The sequence below is a fragment of the Hemiscyllium ocellatum genome, chromosome 4, assembly GCF_020745735.1.
Source record: "Hemiscyllium ocellatum isolate sHemOce1 chromosome 4, sHemOce1.pat.X.cur, whole genome shotgun sequence".
Classification (NCBI taxonomy): Eukaryota; Metazoa; Chordata; class Chondrichthyes; order Orectolobiformes; family Hemiscylliidae; genus Hemiscyllium; species Hemiscyllium ocellatum.
In genome coordinates this window covers 76458145-76473856 of record NC_083404.1, presented here as the reverse complement: position 1 = coordinate 76473856, position 15712 = coordinate 76458145, and the positions used below count along the sequence as shown (strand labels likewise).

The 15712-nt window shown below is 43.9% G+C and overlaps 1 protein-coding gene across 4 annotated transcripts in view; it reads right to left on the bottom strand.

Annotated features, from left to right (window-relative positions):
* The window catches only part of rb1cc1 (RB1-inducible coiled-coil 1), a 212872-nt gene that overhangs the window by 102910 nt on the left and 94250 nt on the right, over positions 1-15712 (bottom strand). For all 4 annotated transcript variants that reach the window (XM_060823471.1, XM_060823474.1, XM_060823473.1 and 1 more), the window contains one exon: positions 5825-5990. In XM_060823471.1, coding sequence (XP_060679454.1) covers positions 5825-5990 — 166 coding nt within the window. The remainder of the gene's footprint in view (positions 1-5824; positions 5991-15712) is intronic.

Sequence of the window (15712 nt, the reverse complement as noted above, 5' to 3'; positions counted from 1 at the left end):
CCACTCAAATACTTCTAGAAAAAGGCTGAAAAGATCTTTGCTCCACCGCCTCCACCATGAGTCCTGAACTCTAAGTCAACCGACCAGTGAGACCTGTGCCACCACCTTGCCAGATCACCAACAGAGTTGCCACTCTTCAGGTGCTATACCTTCATTGCTGGGTCCATCCTGCAAACAGGTCACCAATGCAGGGTCTCGTGCTGGACCTGGAGACCCCAGCTCTGGGCCTACCATACCCAGGAGCTGCTGTCACTGTTGCACCGACAACCATGAGTATCTCCCCCTCTGGGGCAAGCACAACAAGGAGTCAATTGCTCCACTGCTGCATCAGAGATGCCTGTAGTGTATGCATTCCACACCAACACACCTGTTTCAGCCACCACCGCATCAAAAAAGACCCCCTCCGGGCCTATCAGAACCAGGAATCCCGCTACCTTGCCAAGAGTCCCACTCCTGCCACACCCCTCTGCCATTTCCAACAGGAAGAAGATAAAGAAAAAGAAAAGGCAAGTAAAACAAAAAAGGAGAAGGTAAGAAAGGAGGAACAGCTGCCTGGTGTAGGTTGGCCCAGGAGCGTGAACGCAGAGACAAACCACTATAAATGCCGAAGGAAACATGACAGAAGTGTTTCACAGGAGGCTCCCAAGCACTGAGGATGTCACCTAGAAAGGGAACGAAACGTTTGCAAGAAAAACTCCCAGCTCAGTGAACAGAACCACAACAACAGCACCCGAGCTACAAATCTTCTCCCAACCTTTGAGCTGCCTACTCTGCCAGAACCACCATCTTGGATGATAGATTTTGGCTGACACTTGACTTCTACCCCTTGTAATCTAATCACCTAGATACAAAGTTGCATTCCAATAAGCTTTTTATTTAATTTGTTTTTGTATTTGTTGATAACATTTAAATGATGTGTATACCTGGGCCATGAGGCCTCTTTGGAACTCCACTGTTTCCAGGTAACTATCAGATAGAAAGTAATCTATCTTACCCTTTCTCAGGACTGTGTGTTTGACCTTATATTTGTGACGATGCTACTCCTTTAACAAGGTTGAGTTGTCCTTGGTTTTTGTTTGAAAAGTGTTGCACGAGGCAGACTTGCCAACATGTCTGGTTTGGATGGGTTTTAGGGCCAATTTGATTATGGCTAACAGATACTGCCTCAGACCAAAGGCTTTCATGTTTGATAGACTTGGGTGTGATGGTAGATGTTATAATCGGAGTACTTCTGGATAACAAAAGCCTACCCAATTTCTCAAAAATGGTAGTGCTCCCTTCCCAGGTAGTTTAGTCAGGGATGGAAAGGCTAAGACTTTACTACAAGATTTGAGAAGAGTTTCCTTAGGAGTGGCCTGAAAAATTTCTGGTTTGTTAGGAGGTATCCACCTGCTCTGACCATTCCAATGCCAAGAGGCTAAGGCCAACTCCAGAGAATCTTTGGCGATTATACTTACAGAACTGTCCAAGTTTGATGGGAAGTATTGGGGATTTTTTTGGGAGTGCAAACTCAGTAGTTAATTCAGTACAACTATCTGAATTAAATTGCTATTCCTCCTGGGCTGCTAGAGAAGTCAGAAAGGGACTACAGTGCAGGCTCAGGGACTGAGCATGCATTGACAGCAATTGACCTACAAGGTGAAGATCTCTTAAAACTCTTGCCGAATGATTGAAGGTTAATTAGAAGTACTGAGACACAAGCTAAATGAAGAGCTTGTGATAACCTTGCCCAAGGCCTGATAGATGTAGTCAGGTCCAACATTCAGAACCATTCCCTGACATTTATTTATATCCCTGTTCAAATGAAATCTTCAACATTCACTGTGGGCACCTAGTAAAGGGAGCTATAAAATTTGTTATAGAGGTCCCAAGAAAATCTATCCAATGTGATCTTAATTTGAAACACTGCATCTGGAGATAAAAAGGGAATGGGTTTACCAAATCAAATCTAAGGGATACGTAACCCACAAGTAGGGCCTGACTTATGTAACTACTGGAGTGTTGTTCAAAATCACATGCATTGTAAAATGTGTACTTGTCAGATACTTGAAAAATATCAACATAATTGCTGTTGTTTGGCATTTATCTATTAGAAAAGGCATGTAAACATTGTACAGGTGGGCCCAACTCAATGATGTTTCATCACGCTGGAGGTAAAAATAATCTCCAGGGGCTTAATTTGTGAACCAGAGATTTTACGGGCAAGTAACGATTCATTGATTGTGGAGATTTTCAACTGTCCAGCAATACATCTGGCTACCTGCTTGTGGTCTGGCAGATGAATGTAAGTTTACAAGAACCCTGAAAAGGTGATCAAAGAGGCCATGCAGAGGGCTACGCAAATTGGCCACAGAATACGTCAGGTGCTTCAGAAAGTAGACTCGTAAAGGGAAGTACAAATAAACAGAACTACTCAGGCTGCCATCAGCTTAAAACAATCCAGGACCCATCACTGCTGAGATTTCTTACTGCATGAAATTGTGCGACCAATTGGTAGGAGATAACCAGAATGGTGTATACCACTGGAGTAAGAATATTTTTATATGTACCATTTATATCCAGAGGCGATATAACTATTATATCTTTAGGCTAATGTTCAAATAATGTTCAAATAATAATAGTTCAAATATAATAGTTCAAATAATGTTCTAGGAACCCAGGTTCGAATCCTGCCAGTGTATGGTCGAATTCAATAAAAAAAAATTTGGAATTAGAAATGTACAGGTGAACACAAAAGCATTGTCGATTGTTAGAAAAACCTCACCTGCTGACTTCAGGAAAATCTGCCATCACCACCTGGTGCCAGTTGGTCTTGGTCTAACCTGCATGTGACTCTGGACTCACCGCAAAATGGTTGACTCTTAACTCCTCTCTGAAAAGGCCTAGTAAGCCACTTCTGAAGGGTCACCGGACCCGAAATGTTAAGTTTGCTTTCTTTCCACAGAAGCTGCCAGACCTGCTGAGTTTTTACAACAATTTCTACTTTTGTTTCTGATTTCCAACATCTATAGCACATTTTTTTTGTTTGGCAAGCCACTCAATTGTGTCAATTGCTACGAAGTCTCAACAAAAGAACGAAACCAGGCATACCAGTTGGCATTGACCTAGGCACTGGAAAAAAATGGCAGAAACAAACACAGTCTTGTCAACCTTGCAAAGTCTTCCTGATGGCATTGTGGGTCAATTTACAGCATATGGACTGCAATAGTGAAAGAAGGTAATTCACCAGCAATAGATGCTGGCCTAACCGGCAACACCCACTTCCCAAGAGTGATTAAAATAATATTATTACCACCTCTGCAAATGTTTAACAGTTGAAGAACATCAACTAGCCACGAAACGACACGACCAGCTATCCCTAGTAGCCACACACTCAGACAACAAGCAACATGAATTCGACTGGGAAAACACTACTATCATAGGGCAAGCCAGACAGAGAACAGCCAGGGAATTCCTAGAGGCATGGCATTCATCCACAAAACTCCATCAACAAACACATCGACCTGGTTGTTGTGGTTCTGCTCGCCGAGCTGGAAGTTTTTGCTGCAAACGTTTCGTTCCCTGGCTAGGAAACATCATCAGTGCTGTTGGAGCCTCGTGTGAAGCGCTGCTTTGATGTTTCTTCCGGTATTTATATTGGTTTGTTCTTGCCGCTTCCGGGTGTCAGTTTCAGCTGCAGTGATTTGTATGTGGGGTCCAGGTCGATGTGTCTGTTGATGGATGTTCTTGCCGCTTCCGGGTGTCAGTTTCAGCTGTAGTGGTTTGTATATGGTGTCCAGGTCAATGTGTCTGCTGATGGAGTTTGGGGATGAATGCCATGCTTCTAGGAATTCTCTGGCTGTTCTCTGTCTGGCTTGTCCTATGATAGTGGTGTTTTCCCAGTCAAATTCGTGTTGCTGGTTGTCTGAGTGTATGGCTACTAGAGATAGCTGGTCATGTCGTTTTGTGGCTAGCTGATGTTCATGGATGCGGATTGTTAGCTGTCTTCCTGTTTGTCCAAACCACTATAAATACCGGAAGAAACATCAAAGCAGCGCTTCACAGGAGGCTCCAAAAGCACTGATGATGTTCCCTAGCCAGGGAACGAAACGTTTGCATTAAAAACTTCCAGCTCGGCGAGCAGAACCACAACAACGGATACCCGAGCTACAAATCTTCAATCAGATTTTAAACAACGACCTGGACCCAATATACCAACCACTACAGCGGACAGCTGAAACTGACACCCGGAAGCGGCAAGGACAGACCACTATAAATACCGGAAGAAACATCAAAGAAGTGCTTCGCAGGAGGCTCCAGAGCACTGATGATGTCTCCTAGCCAGGGGACGAAACGTTTGCAACAAAAACTTCCAGCTCGGCGAACAGAACCACAACAACGAGCACCCGAGCTACAAATCTTCGCACAAACCTTGAATAAAAATAATCTTGCAGAATTATGCTAAAGGCTACACAGTTGCAAGCTGAGATTTGCTAGCTGTGAATGAACACACAGGGATACAAACAGTTCAAACAATGCCAAATTAATTGTAAACTATGGGAAGAAATGTGGGATCACTCAACCATTTAGTCTGATGTCAAGTTGTCTATGTGGTGGCAATGAAATGATAATGGTCAAAGTTCCACAAAAGGACTATTTATTCATTGAACATTAATGTATTGAAAAAAAATCATTAAAACATCTGTGGATTCAGACAAGGGAGGACAATTGATATATACAAGCTAGAAATAAATCATGCCAAAGAATAAATTGTAGCTGATACTGGATTTTATAACCTTCACATCAATTGTGCATCATAATTAATATACACAGCCAAGTTGTGATTGGTTAGTTGAATGTATAATGTAAACCTAATCTATAGCTGTGATTGGATTTAGATAATTACACGTTTTTAACTGGTATACGATAATTTCTTGTAACTGAACCTGAACGTATAACCGACACTATAATCCACTGGTCGAGGTCTCCACCGACTCAGGGTCTGACATCCTGGGACCCTTGCTATAAGATGCAACAAAGGCTATTCTAAAGACTCTGAAGATCTCCTTCTGGTCACTCTTTGCAAATAACGTTCAAAGGATAGCTGAGCAGCTATCAGACCAGGGAAATTCCTGTGCCCAGACACACTTAAATCATGGGACAAACTGCACATCCAGACCCCTCAAAAAGAAATCTTTTTGCCAATACGCTGGATGGAGGAATAGATCAATGTGGAATATTAACAATATATGTCAATTTAGTTCAATATGGAATCAAAGGGAGGGGAGGGTATGGGACAGTGTAGCCACTGAAAGCCATGTCTCTGTCACTGCCTCAGAGTTCCCTGTCCCTTCTTCCATAACATTCTTTAGGTCATCTGCACTCACCTGAATCTTTGCAGTATTATCAGCAGCAACCACTGTTCCATTAGCAAAGGATAGTTATTTTCCACTACTAGGTCAATAGCGCTCAGGGGAGCGGGAGGCTGGACTTTCAGCTCCATGGTTCTAACATCCAGGGAATTCCTGGTCAAGTGTCTGCCACACAGAAACAATTCAAGTTTTTCACCAGTTTTGCAACCAGTGAACAGAATCTGTATCAAGACAGAAATTTCATCCACCTTGCTGATACAGTAGCACCCCTTCGTTGCTGCACTGGACTGCCATTCTAGATTTTCAACTTTTATTTCTAAATTGTGACTGGAACCTACATAATTCAGACTCAAGGTGAGTGTGTTATCAATAGCATACATGGCCGACACATTATGCACTAGGATTAAGAACATTTATAACCAACAGTTTTCAACAACCACGTGTTATGCAGTAGACAACATGAGAAAATCTACCTGTTGTTCAGCTATCAGTGATGTTTTAAGGCTCTGAAGTTCTTCATTCCTTTTTTCTAGTTGGTCTAGTAAGTTGGCCTTCTCTTCTTGAAATTTTCCTGTCAGGTCAGCAATGGCACTTGCTGGAGGGGTCCATTTTACTGATGTAGATGAAACTGGATCATAGCTGCATTAAAAATAATTAAAATATGAAGCCACAACTACAGGACATGGAGTAAAATTCTCAAAGTTGGTCTGGAGAACTATTATTAGATTATTCTCTTTTCTGTACCCTAAGATGTAAATAATTTTGTCTACTCAGTCTGCTTATTTTGTTTTGAGACCCAATTTGCAGTTCTACAAAAAAACATGTTCCTTTATGAATCATTGAAAATTTTATCAAATACATGTCAGGTCACATAACCTACAGTATTTTGGGGAAATAAAGTTCTCAGTTCTTTTAGGAACAAGAAACAAAAACAAAGACCCCAAGAAACAGTAAGAGTACATAAATATTCATAGCTGCATCAGAACAAAATAGGCAGCAATACAAAGAGTCAAGCTTTAATTTCAAACATGAAATGTTTGAAATAAATGAAGGTAGCTAATGTTTTCCCTATACAGTCTACTTTTACTAACAGTAGTATACAAAGCAAGTGCAAAAGGTATAAGTCTGAAGACCAACATATTCCAACAATTTGAACCACAGCAGTACCAAAGCCTCTAGTATCCTGAACTGTCCGACTTCTTTGCTCACTTGTTTGGAATTTTACCCTCCGTCAAAAAGTGTGGTGCTGGAAAAGCACAGACGGTCAGACAGCATCCGAGGAGCAGGAGATCAAAGTTTCGAATGCAAGATCTTCATTAGGAAAGGGAGTGGCGGGGGGGGGGGTTAACCATGCTACCATGCCCGTGTTGGTCATCAGTAAACAGGCAGGAGTCCGGAGGAACAAGCCAGGCATCAAGTGGTGGTGGAGAAGTCAACGTTTTGGGTATAACCTTTCATTAAGCACCTATTTCTCAAATTCATTTCACAACACCTGAACTTGCATGCTTTGGTGATTCAAGTGTTCATAACTTACTTGAGCCCCTTTAATCAATGCTCTGTTAACTGACCTCCAACCAAGGGGAGAAGGTTATTCCGATCAATCCTACCTATGCTCATTATTTTGTAGACCTCAATCACCTTCTCTGCTTTAAGAAAAACAACCCTTATGTAAGCTGAAATGCTCCAGCTCAGGCAACATCCTAGTGAATCTACCTTCGCACCTTCTCCAGTGCAGCACATTCCTCCTATAGTGTGGTGACCCCAAATTACGCACAATGGGCCAGTTGTGGTCTAACAAACATCCATGACTGTTCCAGCCTAATCCCTCCTAATGCCTCAACTAATAAAGGCAAGTAATTCCTACACTTCCTTACCCACCATGTATCTGTCCTGTTGCTTTCAAGGGTATATGCACATACTCAACAAGGTACTACCCCAATAATCATGTACATCTTTGCATTGCATATCCTCCCAAAATGCATGACTTCATGTTTATCTTGATTAAATCTCCACCCGCCAATGTTTTGCCAATTGGACTAGCCTGTCCAAATCTACCTGTAGTTTAAAAACTTCTCATATATCACATAATCAGGTGAAGGAACAGCACTTCAAAAGCATGCGATTTCAAATAAACCTGTTGAACTACAACCTGGTGTCTTGTGACTTCTCACAATCATTACGAAGCAGGTAATGCCTGCAAAGGTTTTATTACATTGTGTCAAATCTCCTGTCTTTTTCCCATATCCTTGCAAACCATTTCTATCCCAATCTTTTTTGAATGCCTTGATTGAACACTTTACATTCCATAAGCCTTTTTCCACATCACTCTTCTTTGTTTGCATGTTGCTTTGAACCTAAATACTCACATTCTTTTCTCCTTCTGCGAGCAGGAACAGCTTCGCCCTATCTACTTTATCCAGCCATTTCATGATTTTTAAAAGATCTATCAAATCTTCCTTAAGCTTCCTACACAGCTCAGGATACATCTCATCATTGCCTGAGAATTTATCCAATTTAAGACTGTTCGAACTGATAGTATTTCTTCCCTCTCATTTGTGATTTGTTTAACTGTATCATAATCCTCCTCCTAGATTTCTGAAGTTACAGTATGCTTCTCTACAGTGAGAAGGTAAAAGGTACTCATTTAAAACTTTAGCTATGTCTTGTGGCTCCACCAACAGATTCTCTTACTGTTATGGAAAAGATAAAATTGATCTTCGGCTGAAAATGCTACATTGGGTGGGGGGTTACTTACAACGGCATTCTGCACGATCGGGAAAAAAAGGTAACTTTCAGAAATCAAGCAAGTCACTTGAGGAATATAAAGGAAGCACAAATTAACTTAAAATAAATCAGAAGGGCTAGAAAAGGCTAAGAAATGTCCTTGCCAAGTAGTATTAAGGAAAATCCCAAGGCACTTTATTTATATTAAAACCAAGAAGGTAACTAGGGATAAGGTAGATTGTGACACAGTGTAAACTTGAACTTTAAACACTTAATGGATTAAAAGAATCAACATATGGAATGAATTAGCAATAAACTACTTCTTAAGATGACAAGGTAAAACTGTCATAAAGCAATTATTGTATCCATTGCTCTCGATGCGGTCTCCTCTATATTGGTGAGACTGGGCGCCTCCTAGCAGAGCACTTTAGGGAACATCTCCGGGACACTCGCACCAATCAACCACACTGCCCCGTTGCCCAACATTTCAATTCCCCCACCCACTCTGTCGAGGACATGGAGGTCCTGGGCCTCCTTCACCGCCGCTCCCTCACCACCAGACGTCTGGAGGAAGAACGCCTCATCATCCGCCTCCGAACACTTCAACCCCAGGGCATCAATGTGGACTTCAACAAATTCCTCATTTCCCCTTCCCCCACCTCACCCTAGTTCCAAACTTCCAGCTAAGCACTGTCCCCATAACTTGTCCGGACTTGTCCTACCTACCTATCTCCTTTTCCACCTATCCACTCCACCCTCTCCTCCCTAACTTATCACCTTCATCCCCTCCCCCACTCACCTATTGTACTCTATGCTACTTTCTCCCCACCCCCACCCTCCTCTAGCTGATCTCTCCACTCTTCAGGTTCTCTGTCTTTATTCCTGATGAAGGGCTTTTGCCTGAAACGTCGATTTCGCTGCTCCTTGGATGCTGCCTGAACTGCTGTGTTCTTCCAGCACCATTAATCCAGAATCTGGTTTCCAGCATCTGCATTGTTTTACCTTATAAAGCAATTAAAACCAACATGTTCATTAACCATCCCTGGGAAGGAGTTGAAGCAACGAAGAAACTGTTCCCTGGGAGAGGGGAAATAACACTGCTGTCAACCTACCTGACTGTACACCTCCATCCCCCATCACGAAGGACTCAAAGCCCTCCGCTTCTTCCTTTCCCGCCGCACTAACCAGTACCCTTCCACTGACACCCTCCTTCGACTGACTGAACTGGTCCTCACCCTGAATAACTTCTCTTTTCAATCCTCCCACTTCCTCCAAACTAAAGGAGTTGCCATGGGCACCCGCATGGGCCCCAGCTATGCCTGCCTCTTTGTAGGATATGTGGAACAGTCCATCTTCCGCAACTACACTGGCACCACCCCCCACCTTTTCCTCCGCTACATCGATGACTGTATCGGCGCTGCCTCGTGCTCCCACGAGGAGGTTGAACAGTTCATCAACTTTACTAACACCTTCCATCCCGACCTGAAATTCACCTGGACTGTCTCAGACTCCTCCCTCCCCTTCCTAGACCTTTCCATTTCTATCTCGGGCGACCGACTCAACACAGACATCTATTATAAACCGACTGACTCCCACAGCTACCTGGACTACACCTCCTCCCACCCTGCCCCCTGTAAAAACGCCATCCCATATTCCCAATTCCTTCGTCTCCGCCGCATCTGCTCCCAGGAGGACCAATTCCAACACCGCACAACCCAGATGGCCTCCTTCTTCAAGGACCGCAGATTCCCCCCAGACGTGATCGACGATGCCCTCCACCGCATCTCCTCCACTTCCCGCTCCTCCGCCCTTGAGCCCCGCTCCTCCAACCGCCACCAAGACAGAACCCCACTGGTTCTCACCTACCACCCCACCAACCTGCGCATACAACGTATTATCCGCCGCCATTTCCGCCACCTCCAAACGGACCCCACCACCAAGGATATATTTCCCTCCCCTCCCCTATCAGCGTTCCGCAAGGACCACTCCCTTCGTGACTCCCTTGTCAGATCCACACCCCCCACCAACCCAACCTCCACCCCCGGCACCTTCCCCTGCAACCGCAGGAAATGTAAAACTTGCGCCCACACCTCCACACTCACTTCCCTCCAAGGCCCCAAGGGATCCTTCCATATCCGCCACAAGTTCACCTGTACCTCCACACACATCATCTATTGCATCCGCTGCACCCGATGTGGCCTCCTCTATATTGGTGAGACAGGCCGCTTACTTGCGGAACGCTTCAGAGAACACCTCTGGGCCGCCCGAACCAACCAACCCAATCACCCCGTGGCTCAACACTTTAACTCCCCCTCCCACTCCACCGAGGACATGCAGGTCCTTGGACTCCTCCACCGGCAGAACACAACTACACGACGGCTGGAGGAGGAGCGCCTCATCTTCCGCCTGGGAACCCTCCAACCACAAGGTATGAATTCAGATTTCTCCAGCTTCCTCATTTCCCCTCCCCCCACCTTGTCTCAGTCGGTTCCCTCAACTCAGCACCGCCCTCCTAACCTGCAATCCTCTTCCTGACCTCTCCGCCCCCACCCCACTCCGGCCTATCACCCTCACCTTGACCTCCTTCCACCTATCCCACCTCCATCGCCCCTCCCCCTAGTCCCTCCTCCCTACCTTTTATCTCAGCCGGCTTGGCTCTCTCTCTCTTATTCCTGATGAAGGGCTTATGCTCGAAACGTCGAATTCTCTATTCCTGAGATGCTGCCTAACCTGCTGTGCTTTGACCAGCAACACATTTGCAGCTACCTGACAAATAGGCAGTTACATCAGCCGTCCTGAACTAAAAGGAGTTAACTGCAGGAAAAGCTGTGTTTTTTTTAAAAACAGACAGCTAACTCAGTATAGGAAAGAATAGCAGGGCTACTTCAGTTAAGGAGGCAAGCTATAGACTTGGTCTCCAGAAATATAATCAATGTTGGGGATGAAAGAATCCATTCAATCATCAATAAAAGTCAACCACAAACTTGAGAGAAAATTGATAAGAATCCAACACCAGAACCAACTCAAGAGCAGAATTTTAAAGTACAATACTGCACAAGGATAGAACCTTGGACATTTCCAAAGACTGACAGGTTAGAATCCTGGCTAGATTCCACCACTCATCAGGTAATAGCCAAGTTGAGTTGCAAGACTTAACTTGCTTACTTAAGAGATCTTACTTTGGTTGCTACGTACAATAAAGTTTAAACCGTTGTTTCAGGATTTGATTGTCTGAGAGATTTCTGAGTAAGTAGTCGAATTAAAACTAGCTTGTGGTAACTTATTGATAAGGTCAACTGAAGAACAGAGGGTCAAGCGGGCAGTAGTGAGTTGGAGGTTTGGGACCAACTTGGGACCACCCTCTTGACCTGTCCATCATCCTTCCCAAATTTTTCTCCACCTCTCTCTCCGACCCATCACCTTCTCCCCTACATTCATCTACCTTTTGCATTCCCAGCAACCTTCCCCACCCCTCCCAATTATCTCTCAGCCCCCCCCCAGCCCACAAGCCTCATTCCTGATGAAAGGCTGATGCCTGAAATGTTGATTCTCCTACTCCTCAGATGCTGCCTGATCTGTGGTGCTTTTCCAGCACCTATCTCTGGATGTTCAAAGTTCGTGAGAAGATTTGTAGCTCGGGTGCTCATTGTTGTGGTTCTGTTCGCCGAGCTGGGAGTTTTTCTTGCAAACGTTTCGTCCCCTTTCTAGGTGACATCTTCAGTGCTTGGGAGCCTCCTGTGAAGTGCAAGAAAAACTCCCAGTTCGGCGAACAGAACCACAACACCTATCTCTGGACTCTGATCTCCAGCATCTGCAGTCCTCACTTTCTCCTCGGACTTGTACAGTTAATGGTAGGGTCCTGGGGAGTGTTGCTGAACAAAGAGACCTAGGGGTGCGGATGCATAGTTTCTTGGAAATAGAGTCACAGGTAGACAGGGCGGTCAATACAGCATTCGGCCCGCTTGCCATCATTGGTCAGCGCAGAGTTTAGGAGTCGGGAGGTCATGTTGCGGCTGTACAGGACATTGGTTGGGCCACTTTTAGAATACCGTGTGCAGTTCTGGCCTCCCTACTATTGGAAAGATGTTGTTAAAACTTCAAAGGGTTCAGAAAAGATGGACAATGATGTTGTCAGGGTTGGAGGGTTTAAGCTATAGAGAGATGCTGCAGTGGTTGGGGCTTTCTTTCCCCTGGAGCATTGGAGCCTGAGGCTTATGAAGGTTTATAAAATCATGAGGGACACAGATAGAGTGAGTGAACAGCCAAGGTCTTTCTTCCCCACGATAGGAGAGTTCAAAACTACAGGGCATAGGTTTAAGGTGAGGGAGGAAAAAATTTAAAAAAGGACTTTGGGATAATTTGTCTGTGCAGCTACATGTATGGAACATGCTGCCAGAGGAAGTGGTGGAGGTGGTATAATTGCATCATAGACATCTGGATGGGCAAATGAGCAAGAAGGGTTTAGGAGGGATATGATCCAAATGCTGGCAAATTGAACTAGACCAGTTTAAGATATCTGGTTGACACGGACAGGTTGGACTGAAGGGTCTGTTTCTGTGCTGTATAACTCTTGAGTATCTGCATCCTGTTATTCATTCATAATCTTTCATGATTTTACTAGAGAGCCTGGATTTGAAGTATTGTGTGCAGTATCACTTTGCTCTCTACATCAAGCGGTTTTCTATTTAGTACTCTCACAAACCATTGTGTTGGCTGAAGGATCGCTTAGCTATTTACAGCAAGCTGCCTTTACAGTTTAGTATTTAGAAATTCATCTTATGTTCATTGACAATCCCTTTTAAGATGTGCATGCACCAAATATACTCTCCCACATTCCTCAGCAAATCAGGGTTGAATCCCCAGCGTGCCAATAATAATAAACTGAACGATATACCAGACAAAGAGGTTAAAAATTGCGAAATACAATCCTGCTGCTGCTGATGGTCCACCACATCTCTCAGATGCCCAGTTTTCAGATTAAAGATTTGTTCTGAATCTACCCCAATTAGCAAAGTTAGGTAAGTGCAGGTGAGGTTAACAGCACTTTTCCCTTGTGTTGGTTGTATCACCACCCGAGAGGATTCGCAGTAGGTTAAAATCTTCTAGGAGAAAGTGAGGACTGCAGATGCTGGAGATCAGAGCTGATAATGTGCTGCTGGAAAAGCGCAGCAGGTCAGGCAGCATCCAAGGAGCAGGAGTGTCAACGTTTCGGGCATGAAGAAGGGCTCATGCCCAAAACGTCGACTCTCCTGCTCCTTGAATGCTGCCTGACCTGCTGCGCTTTTCCAGCAGCACATTTTCAGCTCTGTATCACCACCTAACCCAGGTTCAGGTTCGCAAATATTTTTTTTTGATTGGAGCCAACTCAGTCAGTACTAGAGCTCCTGAGATACTCTTGCTTGTGGACATTGACATCTTTAATCCTGTGTGTCATAGGGTTTTGCAGACAGAAGAGGAGGTCTTTCACCCCACTGAGTCCTCAGTGACATACCTACACTAATACCACTCTCCAATACACGGCCCATAGCGTTGAATGTTATGACATTTCAAGTACTCATCCATGTACTTTGTAAAGGTCCTTCCTGGACAGCACATTCCAAACTCCCACCACCCTCTGGGTTCTTTTTTTTAAAAAAAAGACTCCCTACAGTGTGAAACTAGATCATTCGGCCCAACAAGTCCACACCGACCCTTGGAAGAGTAACCCACTCAGACCCTATTACTCTACATTTACCTCTGACTAATGCACCTAACCTACACATCCCTGAACACTATGGGAAATTTTAACCAATTCACCTGACCTGCACATCTTTGGTTTGTGGGAGGAAACTGGAGCACTCGGAGGAAACCCACGTAGACACGGTGAGAATGTGCAAACTCTACACAGACAGACAGTCACCAAGATTGAAATCGAATCCGGGCCCCTCATGTTGTGAGGGAGCAGTGCTAACCACTGAGCCACCGTGCTACCCTCACATCACCTTTAAACACCTTGCTCTTCTCCTGAAAAGAAATATTCTTCCTTGTTATTGACCAGTTGCTTCCTATCTACTCTGGCTATGCACCTCTATCAAGTCTACCCTCAAGCTTCTCTAAACATCCTTACTTCACAGCGAAAATGCGCAAACCCAAGCAGGAGCCTGGCGAGTCTCTTCTATGTTCCCTCAAGTGCAATCATGTTGTTTTAATTGTGTGGCAACCAGAAGTGCGCACAGAACTCCAATAGTGGCCTAACCAAAGTTTTGTACGTCTCCAATATAACCTCCTTGCTCTATGTTCTAAGCTATAACTGATTAAGGCCAGTGTCCCACATGCTTTCTTAACCACCATGTTAACCAGTCCTGTGCTTTCAGGGATCTGTGGACAAGCACCCCAACATCTCTGTTGTGTGTCCATGCCACCTTCAGTACTTCTTCCAAATGGTGCTCAACATTGGTCCTTGAATAGCATTGTCTGATAAGCTGAAGGTGAGCAGTAGGTGGAACAAAAGCTTTCCTTTGTTATGATTTACACAATACCATGAAACTTTTTGGGATACGGAGTCAACACTGAAATGTCCCTAGGCCCCTTCCACGAAAAGCATACCGATATGCTGCCACCTCCTGTGTGTGGAACAGTACAGATCCATAAATGACTCTGCAGGATGAAAGCAAGATACTGGTTGTTTTTCGCATTAGAAGGACTCTGCAGTGGAGTTCCCTAGTGAGAAAGAAAGACTCTAAGGGAAGGGTGTACCATCAGTGCCAACTAAAGAAGCTGAAGATATTATTAAATTGAAATGAAAAGATGAGTAGCAGGCCAGAAGTGCCTGAAGATATGAAGAATGTTAAAAGAACAACAAAAAGAAATAAGGAGAGAAATTACAATGTAATATCAAGCAAGTTAGAAATATAAAAACAGAACTTAAAAGTTTCTTCAAGCATTTGAAAAGTAAGAGGAAGTAAGGGGACAGGGAGGGGGACTGGGGTATTAATAGTGGAAAAATGGAAATGGTATATGATTTTTGAGTGTCTTCAATATAGTATCCTCAAAATAATTCTGAATCAGAATGTGAAAGGGATTGAGCAACTTAATTACAGTACAATCATTGGGGGAAAGAGTATTCAGAAAACTCTTAAACTTTCACAGGTTCCCTGGTCCTGATAGAATTCATCCAAGGGTGAAGTGACTGCTGAGAGCGGAGATGTAATACTTTTAATTTTCCAGAATTCACTAGATACTGGAAATTTCCTATCAGACTGAAAAATAGTTAATGTAACTCCACATTTTAAAATTGCAGAGAGACATAAAACAGGAAGCTACAAGCCAGGTAACCAAATATCTATCAGAGGAAAAATGTTTAAATCTATTAAGGATGTTATATGGCAAGGCAATTTGAAAATCTTATTGTACACAAGGAGGATGAAAGTGATTTTGTGAAAGGGAAATAGAAGAGTCAGTGAATGTACTCCACTGTACTCGTGCAGCTATTTACAAGGTGCCCGTCAAAGGTTAGGAAGCAAAACAAAAGCTCCTTTTATGAGAATGAGCATCCTTTTGCCCTAGTTAGAGAATTGGTTGGCCAATAAGAAGCAAACAATGGACATAAATGAGAAACTTTTAGGTAACGGGATACAATGGGTGGTGTGCCATAGGCA